At 44.5% G+C, this 25,166-nt stretch overlaps 1 protein-coding gene and 1 long non-coding RNA gene across 2 annotated transcripts in view; both read left to right on the top strand.

Annotated features, from left to right (window-relative positions):
* The first annotated feature begins 7,052 nt into the window (after window positions 1–7,052).
* Window positions 7,053–7,442, top strand: LOC121847456. The gene is made up of 2 exons (XR_006084320.1): window positions 7,053–7,157; window positions 7,381–7,442. It is a non-coding gene; the product is annotated as an uncharacterized LOC121847456 (long non-coding RNA).
* Window positions 7,443–17,128: 9,686 nt separating this feature from the next.
* Window positions 17,129–25,166, top strand: part of sh2b1 (SH2B adaptor protein 1) — a 49,244-nt gene continuing 41,206 nt past the window's right edge. The window contains 6 exon segments of the mRNA XM_042321980.1: window positions 17,129–17,485; window positions 18,577–19,057; window positions 19,060–20,756; window positions 22,126–22,227; window positions 22,613–22,704; window positions 22,890–22,972. Coding sequence (XP_042177914.1) covers window positions 18,991–19,057; window positions 19,060–20,756; window positions 22,126–22,227; window positions 22,613–22,704; window positions 22,890–22,972 — 2,041 coding nt within the window. The 5' untranslated portion in view covers window positions 17,129–17,485; window positions 18,577–18,990.

Raw genomic sequence — 25,166 nt, 5'->3', positions numbered from 1 at the left:
CAGAATACTGTTAGGTTCTAATTCTCAGAGTAAAAAACTCAACAGATATTTATGAAAGCTTAACCAAGTTTATTGTGCCCAGAGGGTCAATACAGCTGCATTCCGACAACACGTTTCTACCGCTGCAAGTACAGTTGAAGTCGGAAGTTTACACACACTTAGGTTGGAGTCATTAAAACTTGTTTGTCGACCACTCCACAAATTTATGTTAACAAACTATAGTTTTGTCAAGTCGGTTAGGACATCTACTTTGTGCACGACACAAGTAATTGTTCCAACAATTGTTTACAGACAGATTATTTCAATTATAATTCACTGTATCACAATTCCAGTGGGTCAGAAGTTTACATACACTAAGTTGACTGTGCCTTTAAACAGCTCGGAAAATTCCAGAAAATTATGTCATGGCTTTAGAAGCTTCTGGTAGCTTTTAGAAGCTTCTTTTCAAACTCAGTGCCTCTTTTCTTGACATCATGGGAAAAATCAAAAGAAATCAGCCAAGACCTCAGAAAAAAAATTGGAGACCTCCACAAGTCTGGTTCATCCATGGGAGCAATTTCCAAACGCCTGAAGGTACCACGTTCATCTGTACAAACAATAGTACACAAGTATAAACACCATGGGACCACGCAGCCGTCATACCGCTCAGCCGTCATATCGCTTCTGTCTCCTAGAGATGAACGTGATTTGGTGCAAAAAGTGCAAATCAATCCCAGAACAACAGCAAAGGACCTTGTGAAGATGCTAGAGGAAACAGGTACAAAAGTATCTATATCCACAGTAAAATGAGTCCTATATCTACATAACCTGAAAGGCCACTCAGCAAGGAAGAATGCCATAAAAAAGCCTGACTACAGTTTGCAACTGCACATGGGGACAAAGATCGTACTTTTTGGAGAAATGTCCTCTGGTCTGATGAAACAAAAATAGAACTGGCCATAATGACCATCGTTATGTTTGGACGAAAAGGGGGAGGCTTGCATGCCGAAGAACACCATCCCAACCGTCCCAAGCACAGGGGTGGCAGCATCATGTTGTGGGTTGATTTGCTGCAGGAGGGACTGGTGCACTTCACAAAATAGATGGCATCATGAGGAACGAAAATTATGTGGATATATTGGAGCAACATCTCAAGACATCAGTCTTCAGTTAAAGCTTGGTGGCAAATGGGTCTTCCAAATTAACAATGACCCCAAGCACACTTCCAAAGTTGTGGCAAAATGGCTTAAGGACAACAAAGTCAAGGTATTGGAGTGGCCATCACAAAGCCCTGACCTCAATCCAATAGAAAATTTGTGTACAGATCTGAAAAGGTGTGTGCGAGCAAGGAGGCCTACCAACCCGACTCAGTTACACCAGTTCTGCCAGGAGGAATGGGCCAAAATTCACCCAATTCATTGTGGGAAGCTTGTGGAAGGCTACCCGAAACGTTTTGACCCAAGTTAAACAATTTAAAGGCAATGTTACGAAATACTAATTGAGTGTATGTAAACTTCTGACCCACTGGGAATGTGATGAAATAAATAAAAGTTGAACTAAATCATTCTCTCTACTATTATTCTTACATTTCCCATTCTTAAAATAAAGTGGTGATCCTAACTCACCTAAAACTGAATTTTTCTGAGGATTAAAAGTCTGGAATTGTGAAAAACTGAGTTTAAATGTATTTGGCTGAAGTGTATGTAAACTTCCGACTTCAACTGCATGTACCCAAGTAGATCCCTCAGGTCCTCTGACACTGGCCTTTTAACTGTCCCGAAGCCTAGGACCAAAAGGCATGGAGAAGCAGCCTTTAGTTATTATGTCCCCAGCCTCTGGAATAGCCTGCCAGAGAACCTGAGGGGGCCCGAAACAGTGGACATATTTAAAAGGGATCTTAAAACACATGTTTTTTTTAGCTTTGCTTTTCCTTAGGGTGCTTTTATAGTATTTTAGTTTAAAATTGTTATTCTTTTGTTTCTTGTGTAAATATTTCAGTTTTTATATTCATAGTTTTTTCCTTGTGAAGTGCATTGTGTTGCATTCATGTCTGAAATGTGCTATATAAATAAAGCTTCATTTGATTTATTATTCCAGAATAAATGGCCTTTGGAATGAATGACTCAGGTCCTTCCTCCACTGCAGCCAGGTCCTTTCCTCCAGACCTTGTGGCTTGGAAAGGGTAGTGACTATTAATACATTAATCTAATAATCAAACAGATGGGGTTTTGGACAAGTAGGTACTTTAGTCAAAACACCTCCATCTAGTGGATATATAGTGTCATTAGAATGAGTAGGACATCACTATTCAAGACGAAGGCTGGAGGATCATAATTGTTACTATAAAGTAATGAATAAATGATGGAAGGGATTTATGTTTTGGTATGTTAATGACATCTCCATGGGGCCACCTTGGTTGGGGGTCAAAGGTCATACCTGTATGTATTTTGATACCTGTATGTATTCTGTATGTATTTTGAGGTATATTGATGAGACAGAATGGGCAGCAGTGGGATGTGCTTTATTATCACATAGTACCATAAATGATAACTACACCAAACTTCACACAGAACAAGGAGACCCATTGGAAAAATTTCATAGTCATCATAAGATTTAATATAAAATCAGTCACAACAGCCTATTTTCAAGATGGCCGACATTAATTTCAATGTGGAGAAACTGAATAGATTTTTCAGGGCATAGATTTGGGTGTCATTTTAGGGTCCGATCCTCAAGAGGTTTTTAATTTAACTGTTTGTAGCTCAGGATCTGAAGCAAGGATATGCATCTTGATACCATTTGAAAGGAAACACTTTGAAGTTTGTGGAAATGTGAAACTAATGTAGGAGAATATAATACATTAGATCTGGTAAAAGATAACAAAGATTTCACCCCCCCCCCCTTCATCTTTGAAATGCAAGACTAAGGCCATTAATAATAACCTGCCCAGGGACTGCGGTTGAAAATTAGCCGGCTGGCTAAAACCGGCACTTTTACTTAAACATTGATTAATGTGCACTGTCCCTGTAAAAATAAAATAAAGAAACTATATCACTTAGGAATCTAGGTGCAATATAGGTTTTGGCAACTAGATGGCAGCAGTGTATGTGCAATGCTTTAGACTGATTCAATGAACCATTGTATTTCTCTTCAAAATGTTGTATTTAAGACTGCCCAAATGTGCCTAATTAGTTTATTAATACATTTTCTAGTTCATAACTGTGCACTCTCCTCAAACAATAGCATGGTATTATCTTACTAAAATAGCTACTGTAAATTGGACAGTGCAGTTAGATTAACAAGAATTTAAGCTTTCTGCCCATATCAGATATGTCTATGTCCTGGGAAATTGTCTTGTTACTTACAACCTCATGCTAATCACATTAGCCTACGTTAGCTCAACCGTCCTGCCGGGGATCCACCGATCCTGTAAATAATTGGTGTTGTAAGACTAAAACTGAGAGTGTGTGTTACTGTGAGGAAAATGCTAAAAGACATCCCAGTATATGTATTTAGTCAAATTATTACCAGAGCGTCTGCTAAATTACTCAAATGTACATGTAATAATGGTAGAAATATGACAAAATGACCAAAAATAAGGTCAGGTTGAGACGGGTTTAGGAGATCGTATACATTTCTTCAATGAGATAGTATTAGTCATTTAACATGACCTTTATCAATTATGAAGCCTTTATGTGCATAAATCCTTTTTTTTAAATCACAAAATGTGACATATAACATTTCCTAAGCCTGTACTTACCAAATAAGTAAATGCCATTTATTACCCAATAGGCTGTCGAACGAACCATGGCGGAGTTAGTACCTACAAAAATATGCCATTACTATTCCTCTCTAGAGCTGGAACAGCGAGCTGGCTGAATGTAGTGGCGCCCCCTGGTGGCCCTCACTGGGCCCTCTCCCCACTAACCCTTGGGGCAGGGAGCTGGCTGGATGAAGCGGCTACGGGCGGAGGTCAGACCCCCTGTCCTGGGATCGGCTCCGAGTCCCTAGGTAGGCTCCAGCCCTCTCTGGGTGACTTTAGTAGCACACCCTGGTGACCACGGGCCGGGCATGGGCCCTCTCTCTGGCAGTCACCACCCCCCCCCCCAGGGGTTTTCCATCCCTCTCTAGCTGTCTCCCCCTCTCTTCCTGGTGAAGAGAGAAGGGTAGGTGTAGTGGCGCCATCTGGGGGTTGAGGGCAGGGGGTCGGCCCCCCTCTCCGGGGGATGCCCCCACCCTCCCTGGGATGGCCCCAGCCCTCTCTTGCCCTCTCCCCCATCTCCCTGGTGCAGGGAGCTGGCTGGATGTAATGGCACCCCCTTTTGGCCGTTGGTGGGGGTCGGCACCCCTCTCCGGGTGTTGGCCCCCCTCTCCCTAGGTTGGCCCCATCCCTCTTAGGCCCTCTGTAGGGAGCTAGGTGGATGTAGTGGGTCCCCTGGTGGCCCTGGGCAGGGGTCAGCCCCCCTCCCTGGGTCTGCCTCAGATCTCTGGCCCTCTCACCCAGAGTTGGGTGGATGTATTGTCGCCCCCTGGTGGCAGTGGGTGGAGGTAGGCACTCCTCTCCGGGGGTCGGGCCCCACTCCCTGGGTCTGCCTCCCCTCCCTGGGTCAGCCTGAGCCCTCTCCGGCCCTCCCCCCCATATCCCTGGGTAAAGGAGCTGGCTGGATTGGCCCCCGTGCCCGGGGGTCGGTCCACCCAGTCTCTGGAGTGAGACTCTAAACAGAGTCTCTGAGTTAGAGCATTAACATCACTTGTAAATGCACACTGGACAGGTGTAATGAACGCGTGTAAAAATGACCATTACAAGCATTCTAATCACCTGTAAATGCACAATGAGCAGGTGTAATGAATACATGTAATGCACATTGAACACATGTAATGAACATGTGTAAAAATGACCATAACAAGTGTACAAATCATCTATAAACCCACACTAGACAGGCAAAAAAAATGACGTGTACAAAAAAAGGACATTTCACACTTGAAAAAAGCAAGTGAAAAATGATAATTACAAGTGTTACAGGTAACACGATTTGAACCTTTTGGCCTTCTATAGCTTCCTGAGAATTCCGCTCATGCAGAATGCCACAGTTTTGTATGCACACCATAGTATGGAACACAGATTGGGTCTTGAAACACGTGGTCGTGTAAAGTAATCAGGTGCAGACGCCAAATTAATGTCTTCACACGTTAAGTTAACACCTATATAAGTCAAATAAGCACGTGCAAATGTGCTTGCAGACTATCCAACTTGCTAAATAAACGGCTGGAATCTATCATCAGGATCAGCAGTGTTTAGCATAAGCTAAGTCAGATACTGGCTAGCTAATTTAGCTAAGGTTGGTCGAACCCCTATCATATTATATCATATAGTTAGCCTCAAACTCTGCCCGGCCATACTGCTACTCGCAGAAAACGGCGCCGTCTTGTGTTTTATTAAAAGCCCAGCTGAAAAAAAACTGTCAACATGTGCTTCTACATCGGCATTGCTTGCCGTTTAGGGTTTTGGGCTGGGTTTCTGTATAGCACTTTGTGACATCGGCTGATGTAAATATTGTGAGCGGACCAAGTATTTGGGCATCACTCTAAAGCGGGAAGGTGGAATAAACGAGTCAGGAGTAGGTTCTCTCTATTGAGGGCATTTGGTCAACACAAACACTCCGACATAATCAATGAAAATCTTCCAAGGAAAAACATACATCTTCTTCTCCATATGAAACAGGAACACAATAGGATTATCTTTAAATTACAACAAAAGTCACGGGATTGTCACCGTTTTAGTGGTTCTTCCTGGATAGCTCCTCTCTCTCGGTGGCCATCTTCCAGAGATAGTTCCCCCTCTCTCTCGGTGGCCATCTTCCAGAGATAGTTCCCCCCCTCTCTCTCTGCTGGTTCCATTCTCTCTCTTATAGGGGAAGGAGAGTATGTCATTAGTACCGTCAGCTGTGCTTAATTGCCTCTGGTTACCTTGTCTCCCATGCCTTGTTGGGCTACTATCCGTGAGCCCAGCCTGCCCTCTGGTGGCCCTTCCACAATATGTAAATACATTTGATTGATTGACTATAACAGCCACGGAAACACATTGGACTATGTTAATACTATCAAGGTAAATTACATACTAGCAAGTGTCACACCCTGATCTGTTTCACCTGTCCTTGTGATTGTCTCCACCCCCTCCAGGTGTCGCTTATTTCCCCCAGTGTATTTATCCCTGTGTTTCCTGTCTCTCTGTGCCAGTTTGTCTTGTTTGTTTGTCAAGTCAACCAGCGTGGATTTTTCCTGTACTCCTTTTTCGCTTCGCTAGTCCTCCCGGTTTTGGCCCTTGCCTGTTTTCTGGACTCCATTGCTGCCAGCCTGACTGTTCTGCCTGCCCTTTGGTACCTACTGGTTTTGACCTTTTGCCTGTACACGACCATTCTCTTGCCTACCCCTTTTTGGATTAATAAACACTCCACCCATCTGCCTCCTGTGTCTGCGTCTGGATCTCGCCTTGTCCCCATATAAGCAAGGTTGTTGCTTGGAATGCAGGGCCAGGAATACATAGATTAGATCATGGAAATACTGCCAAAAACATCCTGCTCAAAATCCTGGTAGTTCTTGATTTTTGGGCTATTGTCTTTAGTTTTCTTTTTGTCAGTGACTAAAGAAAGACAAGCTACCTAAATGTGACTTGGCTAGTACTGAAGCAGGACATGTTTTTAGCCCAAAGCCCTGTATTTAAGCAAAACAACAGCTGAAGGTAGGCAACTTCTTCATCCTGACTGGCTGTCATTTCAATGCTAGCGTTAGTCACTCTAGCTCGCGATGAGCATGAAGACACTGAAAAGCTCACATAAAGCAAGTTTGGCTAGTGACAACCTTGTAAAACCTTTGCTGGCATCTACAACAGCTTTCGAACAGAGTAGACTTTAATGTGCACGTTCACTTTGTTTTTGGAATATTTACATTCCATCGAAGCCTATTAGAATAAAATAACTTCAAGCATATGCCCAGTACTATATACTACTGTTTCAAAGGAATAGGGTTCCCATTCCTTATGCTTTATTTTCACACAATTGTCTTGCAGAAGGGAACCATGATGAGGAGCTTGGAGTGGGCAAGGGGGAGGCTGATAACGCAGCAGAGAAGACCTGATTCATCAAGTATTCTCACTTGGTTGGCATGCACAACACAGCAAGGTATGCAGCATTAAGCCCAATCAAATAACCAATGTTATTAAAACACGTATCCCAATCTACGATCAAGCAACATTTAATGTCAGTCGTGTGTTAATGTTATGAACTACAATCTATGGGTCTTGGAGTTAATTGAAAGTGACTACAATTATAACTTATTTTAAAACCACTGTGCCAGTAAAGTTGACAAAGGTAATCTTCTCTCTTCTGTTTACATTTTTTCCAGACACTTCAATCCGACACTCTTGTTAATGTTTGACGTCAGGCAAAACGTACTCAGCCACCGTAGGATGGAGAGCAGCTGGTTGGCATTTTTGACTGCAGTGTCTGTGTGGGTGTACTAGGAAAGGACGTTAGAAGTTAGGTCCCCATGATATTGAAGCTTCTTACCATCTCCACTGCAGCCCAGTCGATATCGATTTTAAAAACTGGAACAGTAGATATCGTGTAGCACATGGTAGCAAATATTCACTGGACCAACTCCAGTTTGCTTATCATCCCAACAAATGTCAAGTATACATTTGACATAAGTCCGTGTGTTTTCATTTATAGCTCTGCTTTCAACATCATCTTGACCCACAAACGGATTAGCAGACTCAGGCCCCTGGGGGTAATTTTTTAAATATATTTTTTTTACATTATCACAAGAATGTGTATCCCAGAATGGACCCAACACCTACACATGCTGACAACAGTACCATGATACACCTGATCACTAGTGATCATGAGTACATGAAGGAGCTGTGGGACCTGACACGATGGTGACAACAACAGGACAACAGTCTCAGCGTAAGCAAAACAAAGTAGATGGTGATACTTGACCATTCTCCCATCTACTGTAAATTGACATGGAGATGATCAGCAGCTTCAAGTTCCTGGGCACCCTGACATCCTTTTCTGCCCTCAGTCACTTCACTCAAAGTCCCACCAGTGCTTCTCCACTTTCCTCATCAACTTGCTGCACCACGACCTATGAACCAACTACAGTGTCTGTTTTTATTGCCATAACACATGTAAATGGAATGGCCATATTTACTGTAAGATTTATGGTAACATTGCACATATTGTAACATAGTCCCTTGACATACATGACTTAACTACTGTTCCTAATGCTCAGTTTACCCACTAAGAAATCATACATTTATTGAAATATTAAAGCTGCATTATGTATTACTGTGTCCAATTGACTCTGGTTGGTTGTAACGTTTTAGAAAACTTTCACGACACAACTTTTTTGTTTGTTGCTGATGGACAATCCTGTCGGAAACTTTCATAATACCAACCCTTTTGGGACACATCACCAATTAACGTTGGCTGCAGTATTCCTGACTTACTAGGTAGTCATGCAATAAACTTTTAGGATAATTCCCCTTAAATGAATTCCCTTTAAATCAAATCAAATTGTATTTGTCACATGCACCGAATACAACAGGTGCAGTACACCTTACAGTAAAATGCTTATTTACAAGCCCTTAACCAACAATGTAGTTTTAAAAAATACCTAAAGTAACTAATAATTAAAGAACAGCAGTAAAATAACAATAGTGAGGCTATATACAGGGGGTACTGGTATAGAGTCAATGTGCAGGGGCACCGGTTAGTCGAGGTAATATATACATGTAGGTAGAGATATTAAAGTGACTATGCACAGATAATAACAGAGTAGCAGCAAATAAGTCTGGGTAGCCATTTGATTAGATGTTCAGTAGTCTTATGGCTTGGGGTAGAATCTGTTTAGAAGCCTCTTGGACCTAGACTTGGAGCTCCGGTACCGCTTGCCGTGCGGTAGCAGAGAGAACTGTAGCTGTGGCTCCACTGGAAATCCCAGCTTAGGAATGCTGAAGCCCCCGAAGTGAAAATGAAAACCTTCTCTAGGGTTAAAGGGTATGTGTTCCCCCCTGAAAAAAGGGAGGGGGGGGGACATTAAAGTCCCTAAGTAACACTTATTGGAGAACACGATACTCTTAAGTGAAAGTAGTTTGGGATTTAATTTATCTATTACATTCTTAGGGGGCCCATGAAAGAATAAGTCTATAAAATGCTGTCCCACAGTTGTGAGAGCGATTAGGTGATGTTTTACTGATATGGGCCATGTTACTTCAATGATCATGGTTTTACATCTAACCTTCCACCTCCAGCGGCCAGTCCTTCCAGAAACATATGACTCTGCTCTCGATTGCTCTTTGATTGGTACCAGTTGGGGAGCGCTCTGCTTTGAAGAGAGAAGCTGTCTTTGGCCAAAAGAGGCTTCTCAACGTAGATGAAAACCTCTCTGAAGAGGTTTCATGTAAGGCAGGAGACATAGACACTCCAGACCCTATTTCAATCTATAAAGTTAAAAAAAGTCACACAATGAATTTGCCCTAAAGAATTTAACTAAACTTAGGAGATTCCTTAGATATATGGAAACTCACTGCTCAAGAGCATCCTGTAGCCTGCTTTCTAAGTAGAACTTTGTGGCTGACTCCACCAGGGCATCACTCTCCTCCAATGTACGAACGTATCGCACTTAACCCAACATGTTCAGTTGTTTGGAGGTCTCCATGACCTCTTCTTGTGCTTCGTCAACAGTTTGTGCTAACTGGATCTTAGATAGTTCAATAACAGTGTTTTGGGACAAATTAGCAAAACAATAAACTAATTATCACTACCCTTAAAAAAGATTGACTGCCAACAAAAGGAAACCAAATCCATGTGGAAAGGTATTCATAAGCAACTCCAACCCTAGTATTTTTTCAAACTTATTGCAAATTAACAGTAACATTACATCCATGACAGTATAAAGTTACTTACCTTCTCCAACTTCTCTCTGAAGTCATATTCCGCAATTTCTTTCAGTTCTGGCACAGGAGGTTGTAGGCCACACACTTGCCTGTATAGCCTCTCTGAAAAGAATTGTGGCTCTACACCCCCATGTACCAGACAGACAGCAATAATGCAGTCCACCTGCTTGTATATGCCATTATAGAGTGCTGTCACACAGAAGGCAAACAGTAAATGAAGGACATTACATAACATACAAAAATCAAACGTCTTACTCAAGTCATACATTTTGTCATAAACAAAAGTGTCTTTGTTGGTGTAAAAGTGTAACTCATCAGAAACCTCAGTTGCTCTTGAGTGATGGCATAACAAGGTGCTCCACTTCAAGTCCGAGGAGCCCGGTAACCAGAACTGGCTGTAACAGTAATACAACACTGTGTTTAAGCTACTTAATGTATTGTGACACAGCCCACCCTCCTCATTCCAAAAACACTTTTAAATTATAGTAACTGTCACAAATTGTGACCAAGTAATGTTTTTATAATTTTGGATTTTAAAGCCAAGACATAAATAGAAATGTTGACCAAGAATGAATAGAATGGGCAGCAGGAGACTAAAGAGCAAATAAAATCAACAGTATGCCCAACCACACCCACTACAATGCTTGTTGTGCATGCCAGCTAGACGTACGAATCTCCTGAATGAACTGAGATACTTGATCAACTAGGTCGTCTGCTGCAGTAACATTTATCAGCCTCCCCCTAGCCCACTCAAGGCTCCTCTGCATGGTTTCCATTCTGCAAGATGACAGTTTTGTGAAAATAGAGATGGGATGGGACTGCGATTCCTGTTCAAACAGTGCCATAATACTCACGTTAACGTTCCTGGTTTATGTCTGAAGTTGTTCATTAGACTTAGATGAAGTATTAATATTCCAAAGGGTATTCAAAAGTATTATCTGTGCTGTTGAAAAGCTGGTATGTTGTAGATATTAGCAAAGTTTTTACTGTGTTGTCCTAGGTCAAATGTGCTTTGTATATGTTTTCATGCTAATCGCGAGCTAGTGCAGCTAAGGGTAGGTAGCATTGAAATTATAGCTAGCCAGCCAGCCTGCCTGAAGTTTATGATCTTCAGTTGTTGATTTGCCTAAAAATACAAAATCATGTTTGACGTCCGTACTCCTTGACAATAAGTCACTTTTACTGTATGTAGCTAGCAGGGCTGTAAAAATATTACAAGATGGCGCCGTTCACTGCGGCTATGGCCAGAGTGTGCGGCTAAGGAATGTTAGCAAGCGAATTAGTAACTCATTTAGCCATTTAAATACCAAAATTCATTCAAACAAAAAATATATATACTACATATATTACCTACATATAAAATACTCCCTTGGCCTAATCAGACTTACAATATTAGTGACACATAGGCCTAAGTTACTTGCACTGCTGTCTCAGTGTCTGAGCCTTCAACATAGCTGTGTAGCCATACACAGATCCGTCCTCTGTGTTAGCTAGCTGATCAACTTTATGATTAAGTAATAATAGTATTTAAAACTAATCAACCTTGTTAATGTGGACTGAAGGGCATCAAATCCAGGATTTTCGGAGAGCAGAACCCGAGTGCAGCCATTTAGAGTCTGTTCTTCTTGTCCTCTTCAATTGTGGTGTTGTTGCATCAAACTGACTGTACACTGATTTAATGAAATCTGGTTGAAAGGAGGAGCTAGGGAAATTGGCTGGTAAAATGTGCATATTAAAGAATGCGTTAAATTAGCTTGTGTAGGTGTAGTTAGCAGCTGTCGGCATTAATTTGATGTGTGCAGGACCGCTTATTTAGCACATGTTGGACTGCCTGCAAGCAGCTGCACGGGCTTATTTGATGCATGTAGGTTTTAACTTAGTGCATGAAGATGTTAACTTAATCCGTGAACGCGTTAATTTAGTGCCTGCACCTGTTTACTTTACACACATAGCATTAAAGAGATGGGTTTATGACCCAAACAGCGTTCCATGCGTTAGGCCTCCGGTGTTCATCAGCAACCACCTTACTTCTCCAAGTGATGTCCAGCAAAGACAAGAATCCGGGTCACGGCACCAGTGTAACAGATATTAATGATACTCTCCTTGCATTGAGTTTTGTTCAAAGAAATCACCCCAGCCAGTGGTCCCAGTTGAGCGTTATTTATTATCTGTAGTTAAATTGGTTCAAAGAAATTACCCCAGCCAGTGGTCCCAGTTGAACTTTATTTATTATCTGTAGTTAAATAGGTTCAAAGAAATCACCCCAGCCAGTGGTCCCAGTTGAGCGTTATTTATTATCTGTAGTTAAATAGGAAGCCCTTCAATCCCTAACAGGTCCCATATACCCACACATGTATAAATCAGCAATGTACAGCAAACTTGTACACATTGTAAAATATAAAAATAGAAAACAGTATTCAGAACGTTGACCTACCCCTTGCATCACATGTTCATACTGGGGAGACCTGACATTCGCCATCTCCCCCATCTGCAAGCGGGGCCAATAACAACATGCCTATTGAAAGATTAGTGGAATCTGTGTGGGTAGCTGGACATGTAGGATGACTGACAGTGAAGGTGAACAGGTGGTCACGTGTCAGGTGACAGAGGAATGGATGAGACTGAGGCAGGAATTCCTTTCACCATAAAGTGGTATATTTACTGAGTAGTCTGTGGTGGATTCATGGACGCACAGAACTTCTGGATCAGACGGAGTTAAGGAAGAGAAAGCAGCGAGATCAGGCGATGGCAACTTCCTCCTTTTATGGAGTTGAGATCTGTCGGACATTTCCACCTGACCTAATTAAAGCGCCCCTGGCCCAGCTGAGTAAGTGGCAATGAATGAAAGGATTATTCCACCAAGTCCATGGGCCTTTTCTACAGCCACCCCGGAAATGTGTTAAATTCCACACTCCTCAAAAAGGCTTTGCTCCCCGTCCTCTGTCATCTCAGGGAGAGGAATTAGTCGGGCAACTGGCCGGATATATGTCCGGTTCTTCACCTGGATCTCCACTGATCTAACACGACCATCGGTACCAGGCATGGTCTTAGTTATACGGCCCACCGGCCAGGAGGCTCGAGGCAGCTGAGGGTCCACCATCCTTACTACTTGGCCAGTTTCCAGGCTGGCCATTTCTCTCCGCCATTTTCCTCTGTGCTGTAGACTTGGTAGGTAATCCCCGAATGAATCGGGCCCAAAAATGGTCAGCTAAGATTTGGCTGTGTCGCCACCGGCGTCTGCCTACGAGGTTGGTATCAGCATACATGGCTTGAGGAAGTGACGCATCTCTGCGTCCCATCAAGAGCATATTCGGTGTAACCGGATCGGGGTCAGCGATGTCTGCAGAGAGATATCCCAAGGGTTTAGAGATCAGAATCCCTTCCACCTCTATCAGGACGGTCCTCAGGACAGTTTCAGTGACAGTTTGGTCCCCTAGTACGACTCGTAAGGCCGTCTTTACAGATTTGATCTCTCGCTCCCATGTTCCTCCAAAATGAGGAGCGCCTGGAGGGTTAAATTTGAATGAGATTTGTTGGTCCATCAGCTGATCTTGGAGGCTGGGTTCCATGGCTTGGAATGCTTCCTCCAACCTGGCTTCTCCTGCCTTGAAGTTCGTACCTCTGTCAGCCAGGATCTCGTAGGGTTTCCAACGTCGGGAGATAAACCGCCATAGGGCCATGAGGAAGGCTTCAGTATCCAAACTCTCCAGTATGTCCAGGTGGACACATCTGGTTGTCTAACACTTGAATAGAATGCCCCAGCGCTTTTCCACACGATGACCTAACTTGATCATCAAGGGGCCAAAGCAATCTACTCCTGTTGACCAGGAGGGTGTTTTAAGGAGGCGCAAGCGAGCAGGGGGTAAATCTGCCATTTTGGGCACCGTAGCTCCGGCCCGCCATCTCTGACATTCTACACAGGCGTATTGGTGCTCACGAATGGCTCCTCGTCCTCCAATTATCCAGTACTTCCGCCTCATCTCCCCATAGACCCTCTCTGGCCCTGGGTGGAGAAGCCGCTCATCATAACTCTTGATGAGGAGCCTGGTAAGAGGGTGTCTGGAGTCAAGGATAATTGGGTGGATAGCATCTGGGTCCAAAACCTTTGCTTGGCTCCCTCCGACTCTGATCACTCCAAGGATTGGATCATATTCTGGTGCAAGAGAGAGAAGACAGCTGTCCTTAGCCACTTCCCTACCGGATTTTCCCGTGCTCTGTGTTGGCTGTTGACCCCGGAGCCTCCGGGGACTGTGTGCCATGCTGTACCAGAGGGGCAGATTGGGAAAGAAAGGCAGACAGGTCAGGTCCATGTGGAGGGGTGGTCACGTCAACTCCCTGTTCGTTCCTCTCCAGGAAGGATGAGACCATCCGTGCCTCCTCCAATTCCCTTCTGGCTTGACGGTGCCGTCGCTGCTGTGCCAGGTCCTTGGCAATGAATTCCCTTTCCTGTAGAGCTCTACGGGCCTGCACATCCAATTGGTGACATCGTTCATCAGCCTGTCGTTCCTCCTCAATCTGATGCTCAATTTCCTCCAAAGCTAATAGTTTCATCCTCTCTTGTAGGACAGTGGTCTGTGAATCGCTGAGGGCTAGTGAATGGCGGCTGCCATGGCCACTTCCAAAGGGGTATCCACTGGTCGAACTCCCACTCCGTCTAGAGTGCTTCGACGATTTCCCATTAGTTAAGGAGTGAGCTGAGCCTGCCTCAGGAAGCTGGTCGACCTGTGCGGTGGGAGTTACCTCCTCCATAGGTTCTTCATGTAGACCACTTTCCTGCTCCAAAGCAGTTTCCGGTCCTTGGCTCAGAGGGGATGGTTGATGGCTGAAACGTATAGTTGATCCATCAACTCTTTGAGCTCTGTTGGGCTTGCCCTTTGATGTCGGAAACTCGACCACATAATCCTTAAGATAATCAGGTGCTTGCCTGGTTCTTCTGGTGCTGCTGGTGGTTGAGGATGAAGCCTTTGTTGCTTTAGGCTTAGCTCCTGGATATTTCCTTTGTTCCAAGACCTTTCCCTCAGCTGCTCTCTCCTCCTCTCTTCTTCCTTCCAGTGGAGACAATTCTTCCCTCTCCGCCTCCATTTCCTTTTCACCTGTCTTTGGTTCAGTCATCATCTGGCTCGAAAGACCATTGAAAGATTAGTGGAATCTGTGTGGGTAGCTGGACAGGTAGGATGACTGACAGTGAAGGTGAACAGGTGGTCACGTGTCAGGTGACAGAGGAATGGATGAGACTGAGGCAGGAATTCCTTTAACCATAAAGTGGTATATTTACTGAGTGGTCTGTGGTGGATTCATGGATGCACAGAACTTCTGGATCAGATGGAGTTAAGGAAGAGAAAGCAGCAAGATCAGGCGATGGCAATTTCCTTGAGATCTGTCGGACATTTCCACCTGACCTAATTAAAGTGCCCCTGGCCCAGCTGAGTAAATGGCAATGAATTAAAGGATTATTCCACCAACTCCATGGGCCTTTTCTACACCTATTGTCATCAGAATTGAACCAACCAATAACAATGCTTGAACATTAAATACACATTTATTTAGAGGCAAGTGGAAACATAACCAACCCTGTTACATAGAGTTAAAGTGACTATGCATAGATAATAAACAAAGAGTAGCAGGAGCATAAAGAGGGGGTGGGAGGACAATGTCTGGGTAGCCATTTTATTAGCTGTTCAGGGTCTTATGGCTTGGGGATGGAAGCTGTTAAGAAGCCTTTTGGACCTAGACTTGGCACTCCGGTACCCTTTGCCGTGCAGTAGCAGAGAGAACAGTCTATGACTAGGGTGGCTGGAGTCTTTGACAATTTTTAGGGCCTTCCTCTGACACTGCCTGGTATAGAGGTACTGGATGGCAGGAGTCTTGGCCCCAGTGATGTACTGGGCCGTACGTACTACACTCTGTAGTGCCTTGCGGTCGGAGGCCGATCAGTTGTAATACCAGGCGGTGATGCAACCAGTCAGGATGCTCTCAGTGATGCAGCTGTATAACGTTTTGAGGATCTGAGGACCCATGGCATATCTTTTCAGTCTCCTGAGGGGGAAAAGGCGTTGTCGTGCCCTCTTCGCAACTGTCTTGGTGTGTTTGGACCATGATAGTTTGTTGTTGATGTGGACACCAAGGAACTTGAAGCTCTCAACCTGCTCCACTAAAGCCCCGTCGATGAGAATGGGGGCGTGCTCGGTCCTGCTTTTCCTGTAGTCCACAATCATCAAATCAATCATCACAATCAATCAAAGCCAGAGTATTTAAGATTTCCAGTATACATTTTTTTTTAATGAAAGACAAATTATGAACACACCTGCTAATCCTTCTCTATTCTATTTTAGTCTATTCAATGCTATTCTTTTGTAGTGCATTCCTCTATTTTAGAAAACTTTATTGGAAAACAATCACAGTAAGGAACTTAATTGTTACGCAGAAAGGATTTGATATTGAGATAAAAATTGACAGTAAGTACACACTGTGTATAAACAACACAACACTGAAAGCAAGCTATAAAGACAACACCAACACCAAGCACAGCAGTAGGCCTATGTGCTCATGTGGCCACTGACACAGAAATGCTGCATGTAGGCCTACTATAGTCTACAGTAATCATGGATCTATTCAGCTAGTTTGAAATAAATAGTTTACCAATCTCTTTAAGGATATATTTGAATTCAAATCTAATTTTATTTGTCACATGCACCGAATACAACAGGTGCAGTATACCTTACAGTGAAATGCTTACTTACAAGCCCTTAACCAACAATGTGTTTTTAAGTAAAAATTAAGAAATAAAAGTAACAAATCATTAAAGAGCAGCAGTACAATAACAATAGTGAGGCTATATACAGGGGGTACCGGTACAGCGTCAATGTGCGGGGGGCACCGGTTAGTCGAGGTAATTGAGGTAATATGTACATGTGGGTAGAGTTATTAAACGTATGCATAGATAAATAGATAATAACAGAGAGTAGCAGCAGCAGCATAAAGGGGGAACAATGCAAGTTGTACAAAAACATTTGCAATGATATGCAATTATATAGGCTTGTTGTAAACATTTTGTAAAAATTCATGCAAATTATGAATAAAAAAAAAATAGATAGCGTGGTAGTTCAGTATGAGACCAACACTCATTTAATGAATTTCGAAATGTTTTTGGTAACCCCTCCATTTCCCCACCATCCAGGGACTCTGAATGCAAACAGACTATTGCAACTCCTCCTGGCTAGTCTACTTTCACCTCCGGCTGCCCATCCTCTCTCTCCCACTATATCGCGAGAGATAGGGAGCGCAGAAATATTCATATGTTAGCCACAACTGTTATAAAACGACAATTATATCGCGGACATATGAACGAAATGTAATGTAAGCCAACGCAAGATTGCTAAATTTGTTATTTTATTAATAGCTGGCTAGCTAATAATAATAGCTAGCCACATATTGACGGTAGCTATAGCGATTCGCCTGTCGGCTGTAGTAGCACATCTGGGAGGCACAAGTTACGATTTAACTAGCTAACTGTAAAGCGGTCACTATTTTGAAGACACGCGTGTACAAGTGGGTAAACATAACATTACTTCAATTAGCTAGCACCCCTTATTCAATGATAATAGCCATAGCCTAGCTAGCTATGGTTAGCTGGCTAAACCGCTGTTATTGAATTAAAACCGCTAGCTAGGCTTACATTTTAGCTTCATTGTTGAATATTGGCTAGTTAGCTAACTGCTTCAAGCGTGTGCTTTTTTATTTAGTTAGCTAACATGGTTCTGTTCAGAAGATGGGTGGCGTTACTAGCTAGCTGTGGTGGGTCGCTAGTTAGCGAACGTTAGCTAGCTAGCGCAGTAACGCTTACTAGATTGTTTATCACGCGATGTGCTGGCTCTTGTTGCTAGTTAACGTTAGCTAAGCTAACATGACCACACTGTCTGTTATGTTGCCATGCCCACGCACTATCATTACTCTGTAATATTAGCTATCTAGTTAGTGAACTGTCTCTCCTTTGTGTTATTTTAGCAATCAAGCACTGGCCTCGAGTTTCTGACGAGGCCGACAATGGTTTGTGAATTCCAGCTAACTGCGTTAGCCAGTAACGTTATAGTACCAACCAGGCTCTCTGGATTGTTTACATCCAGCGCCAGTTTACAAACTAGCTAGGTAGTGTAGCTAGCTAGCTACAATAATCTAGCAGCAAGGTATTTTTTTTTCGTCATCAAGGTAGATAGTGTGGCATAGCTAACTATCTTTGGATTTGCTACAGTATGTCAAAGTGATTACGCGGCTACTTATCTGAACACTGACAAATCAGTTTGTGGATCTTCACCATACCTAGCAACCTAAGTACCGTTATGTGAAGATCTCTAGCTGCCTAATTGCATGGGCTGTCAGTCAAACGGGTTGCTAATACATTTGTTGTTTTTGTGGATGTAAAGCATCGACTCAATTTAAATCAGTGACAATTGACACAACTGTTGTGACCACTAGTCTAACAGACAACAACTAGAGGTGGCAACCGGTGCTAGGGGTATTTGTATTAGTTACACAGTTGATTAGATATTGTAGATCATAATAGAGTTTGTTATGGATCTGGAGAACATATGTAACAGGTAATGTGATGTCACCATTTGATTGTGCTTGTATTGTTTTCACAGGCTGCAGTTGTGTTCTTGTGGATGTGTGGTGGACCGTAAGCAGGACGGCCACTTGTGAACCTCACCTAATTTACCTTGCCCCTTTGTCCTATACCTCCTCCCTTTTTCCTCCCAGTCTTTTATCATAGACCTTTTTAAATGTATGAAAGCATGTTGCACAGAGACAGACACCCTATATTTCTACCTCTTCTCTGTCTGTGCTCATCAGTCTGTTACGGTAGTCTTTTAGCTGAAGGTTTTAAATGGGGGTGAATCTACTCTATGCCTGGTGTAGTACGGTACTTGAATTCCCACACATTTGTATATTAGCCCTGATGAGCTGTGCAGATTTCATTAATCAACCTTAAGTGATAAACCAATCAGCAGCCAGCTAATTGGCCAATCAGCCCCCCCCCTCCACTCCCTCCTGGTAGAATGAACGGATCTCTTTTAACCCCGCCTAGCCTGCGGGCAGCCAACTCCTCTACCCTGCCCCCGTCACCCTCCCCTCCCCGTCCCCTCCATCCCCCTCCCTGTTGCCACTGTTCCCTCGGCCACCTCCCTTGGCCCAGCCTCACCCCTCCTCTCTCTCGGACACACCCACGCCCTCCCCCTGCCTGAGCTGGACGGAGTTCTGTGAGCTGCATGCCCGCATGGCGGCCGGGGACTTTGCCCGCCACTTCCGGGCGTTCCTTCTGGAGAACCCGCACTACTCCCCCGACTCTGCTGCCACCTTCTGTCGCCGCTTCACTGACCGCTTTGTCCGACATTTCCAGAGCGAACTGGAGGGGGTGGCCGGGGCGCCGGGTACAGCCCCCGGGATGGAGGCAGGGAGCTGGGCTCCCCAATTAGACGCCACCTCCCTGGAAGAGGAGGCGGTCTCTCCCCCTCTCATCACCGAGGGATCCTGCTACCACGCCTGTGCCCCAGCCAACCCGGTGCGAGCTCTGCCCAAGCCTGCCTCCACACGCCTGGTGTTGGAAACCCGAAGTGGGGACCAATTTCAAGATTCCTATGCTGTCACAACGGTCCTCCCCCCATCTTCCTCCTCCTCCTGCTCCTCCTCAGTGGGAGGAGGAAACAATGGCGGGCGGGAAGAGAGGGGTGCCCCAGTTACTGTTAAACACTTCCCTGGCGTCTGCCCGGGCAATGGAGAAACAACGGCTGAGGAAGAGGAGGATAGCTGGGCGGGCGTAACGGTCATGGAGGAGGAGGTGGAGCTAGATGAGGGCGAGGCGGATCTAGAAGTTTGCTTGGACAATGAAGACCCCTCCCACATGCCCCAAACGCCTGCCTCCCCTTGCTCCGACACACCCCCTCCCCGCTCCAAGGGTAACGCCACACCGGCCTCGACAGGAAGCCAGTCCAAAACCAAACTGAAGAAGCGCTTCTCTCTGCGGAGTGTTGGGCGCAGCGTGCGGGGTAGTGTCCGGGGCATCCTGCACTGGCGCAGCTCATCCAGCGACTCCCCACAGAGCTCCTCCCAGTTGCCCTCCAGCTACAGCTACACAATGGGGGTCCAAGACGCTGCCACCGGCTCTTCCTCCAAGAGGAACTCTGGCACTCAGCCCCCTACTCCCACCTCCTCCATGCCTGTCTCTCTCTCCCTGCCCCTCTCCCTCCCCCACTCCTCCTCCTCCTCCCTGCCCCCGTCTTCCTCCAGCAGTGCCACCTCCCTCTCGTTGTCGGAAGCACGGGACCGCCGGCGAAGCAATGGCGAGGGGGGAGAGAAGGAGAAGTGGAGCCACCGGCTGGAGAAGTTGCGTCTGTCTCGCTCCCCACCCCCCGTTCTCTCCTCAGCGCCCACTTCGGCCGTGGTGTCGCCTTCCTCCGGCCTGCCCCCCAGCAGCAGCAGCAGCGCCACCCTGAGGAAGATGGGCCGGCTGGTGAGGGAGGGAGGAGTCAGCGTCAGCTCCTCCATGCCAGATGAGTTTGCCGGGAGCCATGGTGGTTTCCCTGGCTTTTCCTTTGGCCTGCTGCACCACGGCACACAAGAACACAACAACGCTGGCACCGGCTTAAACAACACCTCGTCCACCGCTAATGCTGCTCAAACAGCCGCAGTGCAGCCTCTCGTCCCTGGGGGCACTGTGGGCTGGAGGGGCGGTCGTTGGCACAAGTGCCGACTGGTCCTGAGGGAGAGGGACAAGGAGGGGGAGCGGGGCGAGGAGTACTATCTGGAGTTCTTCATCCCGCCTAAAGTGAGTGTGAGACCTGCCCTGTGCAACTCAATATTAGGAAGGTGTTCTTAATGTTTGATATACTCGGTGTATATAGCTGCCCCCCCAAAAAATCATATTTGATAATGATACATTAATAATACGCTTGCTATATTGTTTTTACGTGAACATAATCAATGATGAAATTTAAATGCAAAACTCCAGTTTGTTGTTTTTAAGTTGACAGTTTAATGCCCTAACAGATAACACTGCCATATTGAGAATTTTTTGGGGAAGATAAAGTTCATGTTTGTAATCGTACTACATTATTGTGATCGCATTATTTGTGACAAATTTTTAAAAAACTTATTGTGAAATTTAACAATGCTTATTCTTAACATACAAAGTACAACATTTTCATTCAAATCCTTATTGGGTAAAACTATATTGTTCCTCCCATTTTCGATTTAAGTTCCTCATTGTCATTTGAAATCCTGGCCACATTCTTAACAGTTTAGCCTGTCAATCACTGTGAGTGGGATTGTCAGGGGAGGAGCTGGATATTTGTGATAGTCACAGGATTGGTAGGGTTTTTAGACCTGTTAAGGAATTATTGGGGGTGGGATTTTCAGGGAAGGGAGTAGATTAGTAATTGAGTTATGAAAACACTTTTTCAATATATTGTGGCAAAACCTAACAAAAATATAAACTCAACATGTACATAAAAGATACCAGAAAGTTCCATAAGCACAAAACAATTATTTCTCTCAAATTTTGTGCACAAATTTGTTTGTATCCATGTTAGTGAGCGTTTCTCCTTTGCCAAGATAATCCATCCACCTGACCAGGTTGTGGCATATCAAGAAGCTGATTAAACGGCATGATCATTACACAGGTGAACCTTGTGCTAGGGACAAAAGGCCACTCTAAAATGTGCAGTTTTGTCACACAACACAATGCCACAGATGTCTCAAGTTTTGAGGGTGTGTGCAATTGGCATGCTCCACCAGAGCTGTTGCCAGAGAATTAATGTTAATTTCACTACCATAAGTCGCCTTCAACGTCGTTTTAGAGAATTTGGCAGTACGTCCAACCGGCCTCACAACCGCAGACCACCTCCTGCGGTTGTGATGCTGAGGAGTATATCTGTCTATAATAAAGCCCTTTTTTGGGGGGGAAAACTCATTCTGATTGGCTGGGCCTGGCTCACCAGTAGGTGGGGGGTTGGAGGCATCAGGGTAGATTGTGTATCCTTGATGTAACACTGAAAGGCATGACAACCTGTCAACATGCTCCTTTGTAATGCTTGGAAATTAATGATCTGTCATAATGTGAAAATTGCACAATTTCTCTGAGCGCATAGATGGTGTCTTATTTATTCAATGTTCTTCTCTTTTCCCCTGTTTCTCAGTCCTCCAAGCCCAGGCTGACTATCCCATGCTGCTCTATTGTGGATGTGAGGAGCACCACAGCCCTGGAGGTGCCTGACAAGGAGAACACCTTCCTCCTGCAGGTAACACTCTGATCTGTCCATCCTTTCATTTCCTTATTTTTTTAAATCCCCTTTCTTGTTCTCTCAGTTCATTTAATTCAGGTAGTCAGCTCCTGTTCAGCTTGCATCTGTAGACTGACTTGTATTTCGCTCGCTCGCTTTCTCTCACCCCCCTCTCTCTCTTTCTCTCACCCTCCTCTCTCTCTTTCTCTCACCCTCTCTTTCTCTCACCCTCTCTTTTTCGCACCCCCTCCCTCTCTCACCCCCCCTGTCTCTCTCTCACCCTATCTGTCTCTCACCCCCTCTCTTTCTCTCGCCCTCTTTTTCTCACCTCCCTCCCTCTCTCACCCCCTCTCTCTGTTGCCCCCATTCTCACTCTCGCTAACCCTATTTTTCTCTCTGTCAGTTGGAGGGACAGGTGCAGTATGTGATTGAGACGCGAGATGCTGTGCAGATGAGAGCCTGGTTGAGTGACATCAGGAACGGTATTTGTATCAGGTAAGCAAATTGTGTGTTAAGGAATATGAGTTTTCTTTCAAGTCAGTGATTAGGGGGGCAGTGAGTGAGAGTTAAGAGGGACTATGTATATTCTTGTATTCACTGTCGGTCAACTATTGATGAGGTCAACAGAAGTAGGAGCGACATCCCACCTAGAACAAGTTTTGTGTATCTTGACTCTACAGTGAACAGGAGGACATAGAAGCTGTGTGTGGGGGACCCATGGACATTAGTGGAACGCCAGAATTCAGTGACCGCCTCTCTCAAGGTGAGTGGGGCATGCCAAATCCCAAATCGACCCCTTGACACCTCCCCAAGCCACTACTCTTAGACCAGTATATACCAACCAGTCAATCGCAGTCGTAGTCAACTAGGTATTCCTAGTCGATCGCCGAACATTTCTTTGCGCTCCTCTTTTTAATTTTTTTTTGTTGCCTTGAGCTGTTGGTGGTAAATGCACTTGATTCAGCTGCCCTGTGTGCTGGGTAGGCAAAGTGTTCCCATTTTGAACCATTTTGTTTGTCTGAAGGAACAAACTCTGCCTACCCGGCAGACCTGTAGAGCTAAATCAAGTGTGCCTACTGCGCTGGCCAATCGGTAGCTCAAATCACCGTTCCAGCAGCTTCCACGGTCCCACAATAACGTTTGATACTATCCTAAATAGAGGTCGACCGATAATGATTTTTCAATACCGATACCGAGAAAAAAATAAAACTGCCAACATGGCAATCTATTTTCCATATTCTATAAAACAAATTATTGGAGGACCAAAAAAGCCGATAGCGATTAATCAGCCGATTTATAATATATATATTTTTTTTTACAACGTATTTGTAATAATGACAATTACAAAGGCAAAGTGTTCCCATTTTGAACCATTTCGTTTGTCTGAAGGAACAAACTCTGCCTACCCAGCAGACCTGTAGAGCTAAATCAAGTGTGCCTACTGCGCTGGCCAATCGGTAGCTCCCAATACTGAAGGAACACTTATTTTAACTTAATATAATACATCAATAAAATCAATTTAGCCTCAAATAAATAATGAAACATATTCAATTTGGTTTAAAAAATGCAAAAACAAAGTGTTGGAGAAGAAAGTAAAAGTGCAATATGTGCTATGTAAGAAAGCTAACGTTTCAGTTCCTTGCTCAGAACATGAGAACATATGAAAGCTGGGGGTTCCTTTTAACAGGAGTCTTCAATATTCCCAGGTAAGAAGTTTTAGCTTGTAGTTATTATAGGAATTCTAGGACTATTTCCCTCTAATCCATTTGTATTTCATTAACCTTTGACTATTAGATGTTCTTATAGGCACTTTAGTATTGCCAGTGTAACAGTATAGCTTCCGTCCCTCTCCTCGCTCCTCCCTGGGCTCGAACCAGCAACACAACGACAACAGCCACCATCGAAGCAGCGTTACCCATGCAGAGCAAGGGGATCAACTACTAGAAGGCTCAGAGCGAGTGACGTTTGAAACGCTATTAGCGCGCGCTAACTAGCTAGCCATTTCACTTCGGGTTACACCAGCCTCATCTCGGGAGTTGAAAGGCTTGAAGTCATAAACAGCGCAATGCTTGATGCACAATGAAGAGCTGCTGGCAAAACGCACGGAAGTACTGTTTGAATGAATGTTTACGCGCCTGTTTCTGCCTACCACCGCTCAGTCAGATACTTAGATACTTGTATGCTTGTATGCTCAGTCAGATTATATGCAACGCAGGACACGCTAGATAATATCTAGTAATATTATCAACCATGTGATTATGATTGATTGTTTTTTATAAGATAAGTTTAATGCTAGCTAGCAAATTACCTTGGCTTACTGCATTCGCCTAACAGGCAGTCTCCTCGTGGAGTGCAATGTAATCAGGTGGTAAGAGTGTTGGACTAGTCTCCTTGTGGAGTGCAACGAGAGGGAGGCAGGTCGTTATTGCGTTGGACTAGTTAACTGTAAAATTGCAAGATTGGATCCCCCCAGCTGACAAGGTGAAAATCTGTCGTTCTGCCCCTGAATGAGGCAGTTAACCCACCGTCATTGAAAGTAAGAATGTGTTCTTAAATCAAATCAAATGTATTTATATAGCCCTTCGTACATCAGCTGATATCTCAAAGTGCTGTACAGAAACCCAGCCTAAAACCCCAAACAGCAAGCAATGCAGGTGTAGAAGCACGGTGGCTAGAAAAAACTCCCTAGAAAGGCCAAAACCTATGAAGAAACCTAGAGAGGAACCAGGCTATATGGGGTGGCCAGTGCTCTTCTGGCTGTGCTGGGTGGAGATTATAACAGAACATGGCCATGATGTTCAAATGTTCATAAATGACCAGCATGGTCAAATAATAATAAGGCAGAACAGTTGAAACTGGAGCAGCAGCACGGCCAGGTGGACTGGGGACAGCAAGGAGTCATCATGTCAGGTAGTCCTGAGGCATGGTCCTAGGGCTCAGGTCCTCCGAGAGAGAGA

The sequence above is a fragment of the Oncorhynchus tshawytscha genome, linkage group LG01 (genome assembly GCF_018296145.1).
Source record: "Oncorhynchus tshawytscha isolate Ot180627B linkage group LG01, Otsh_v2.0, whole genome shotgun sequence".
Taxonomy (NCBI): domain Eukaryota; kingdom Metazoa; phylum Chordata; class Actinopteri; order Salmoniformes; family Salmonidae; genus Oncorhynchus; species Oncorhynchus tshawytscha.
This window is presented reverse-complemented; position numbering and strand designations above follow the sequence as displayed.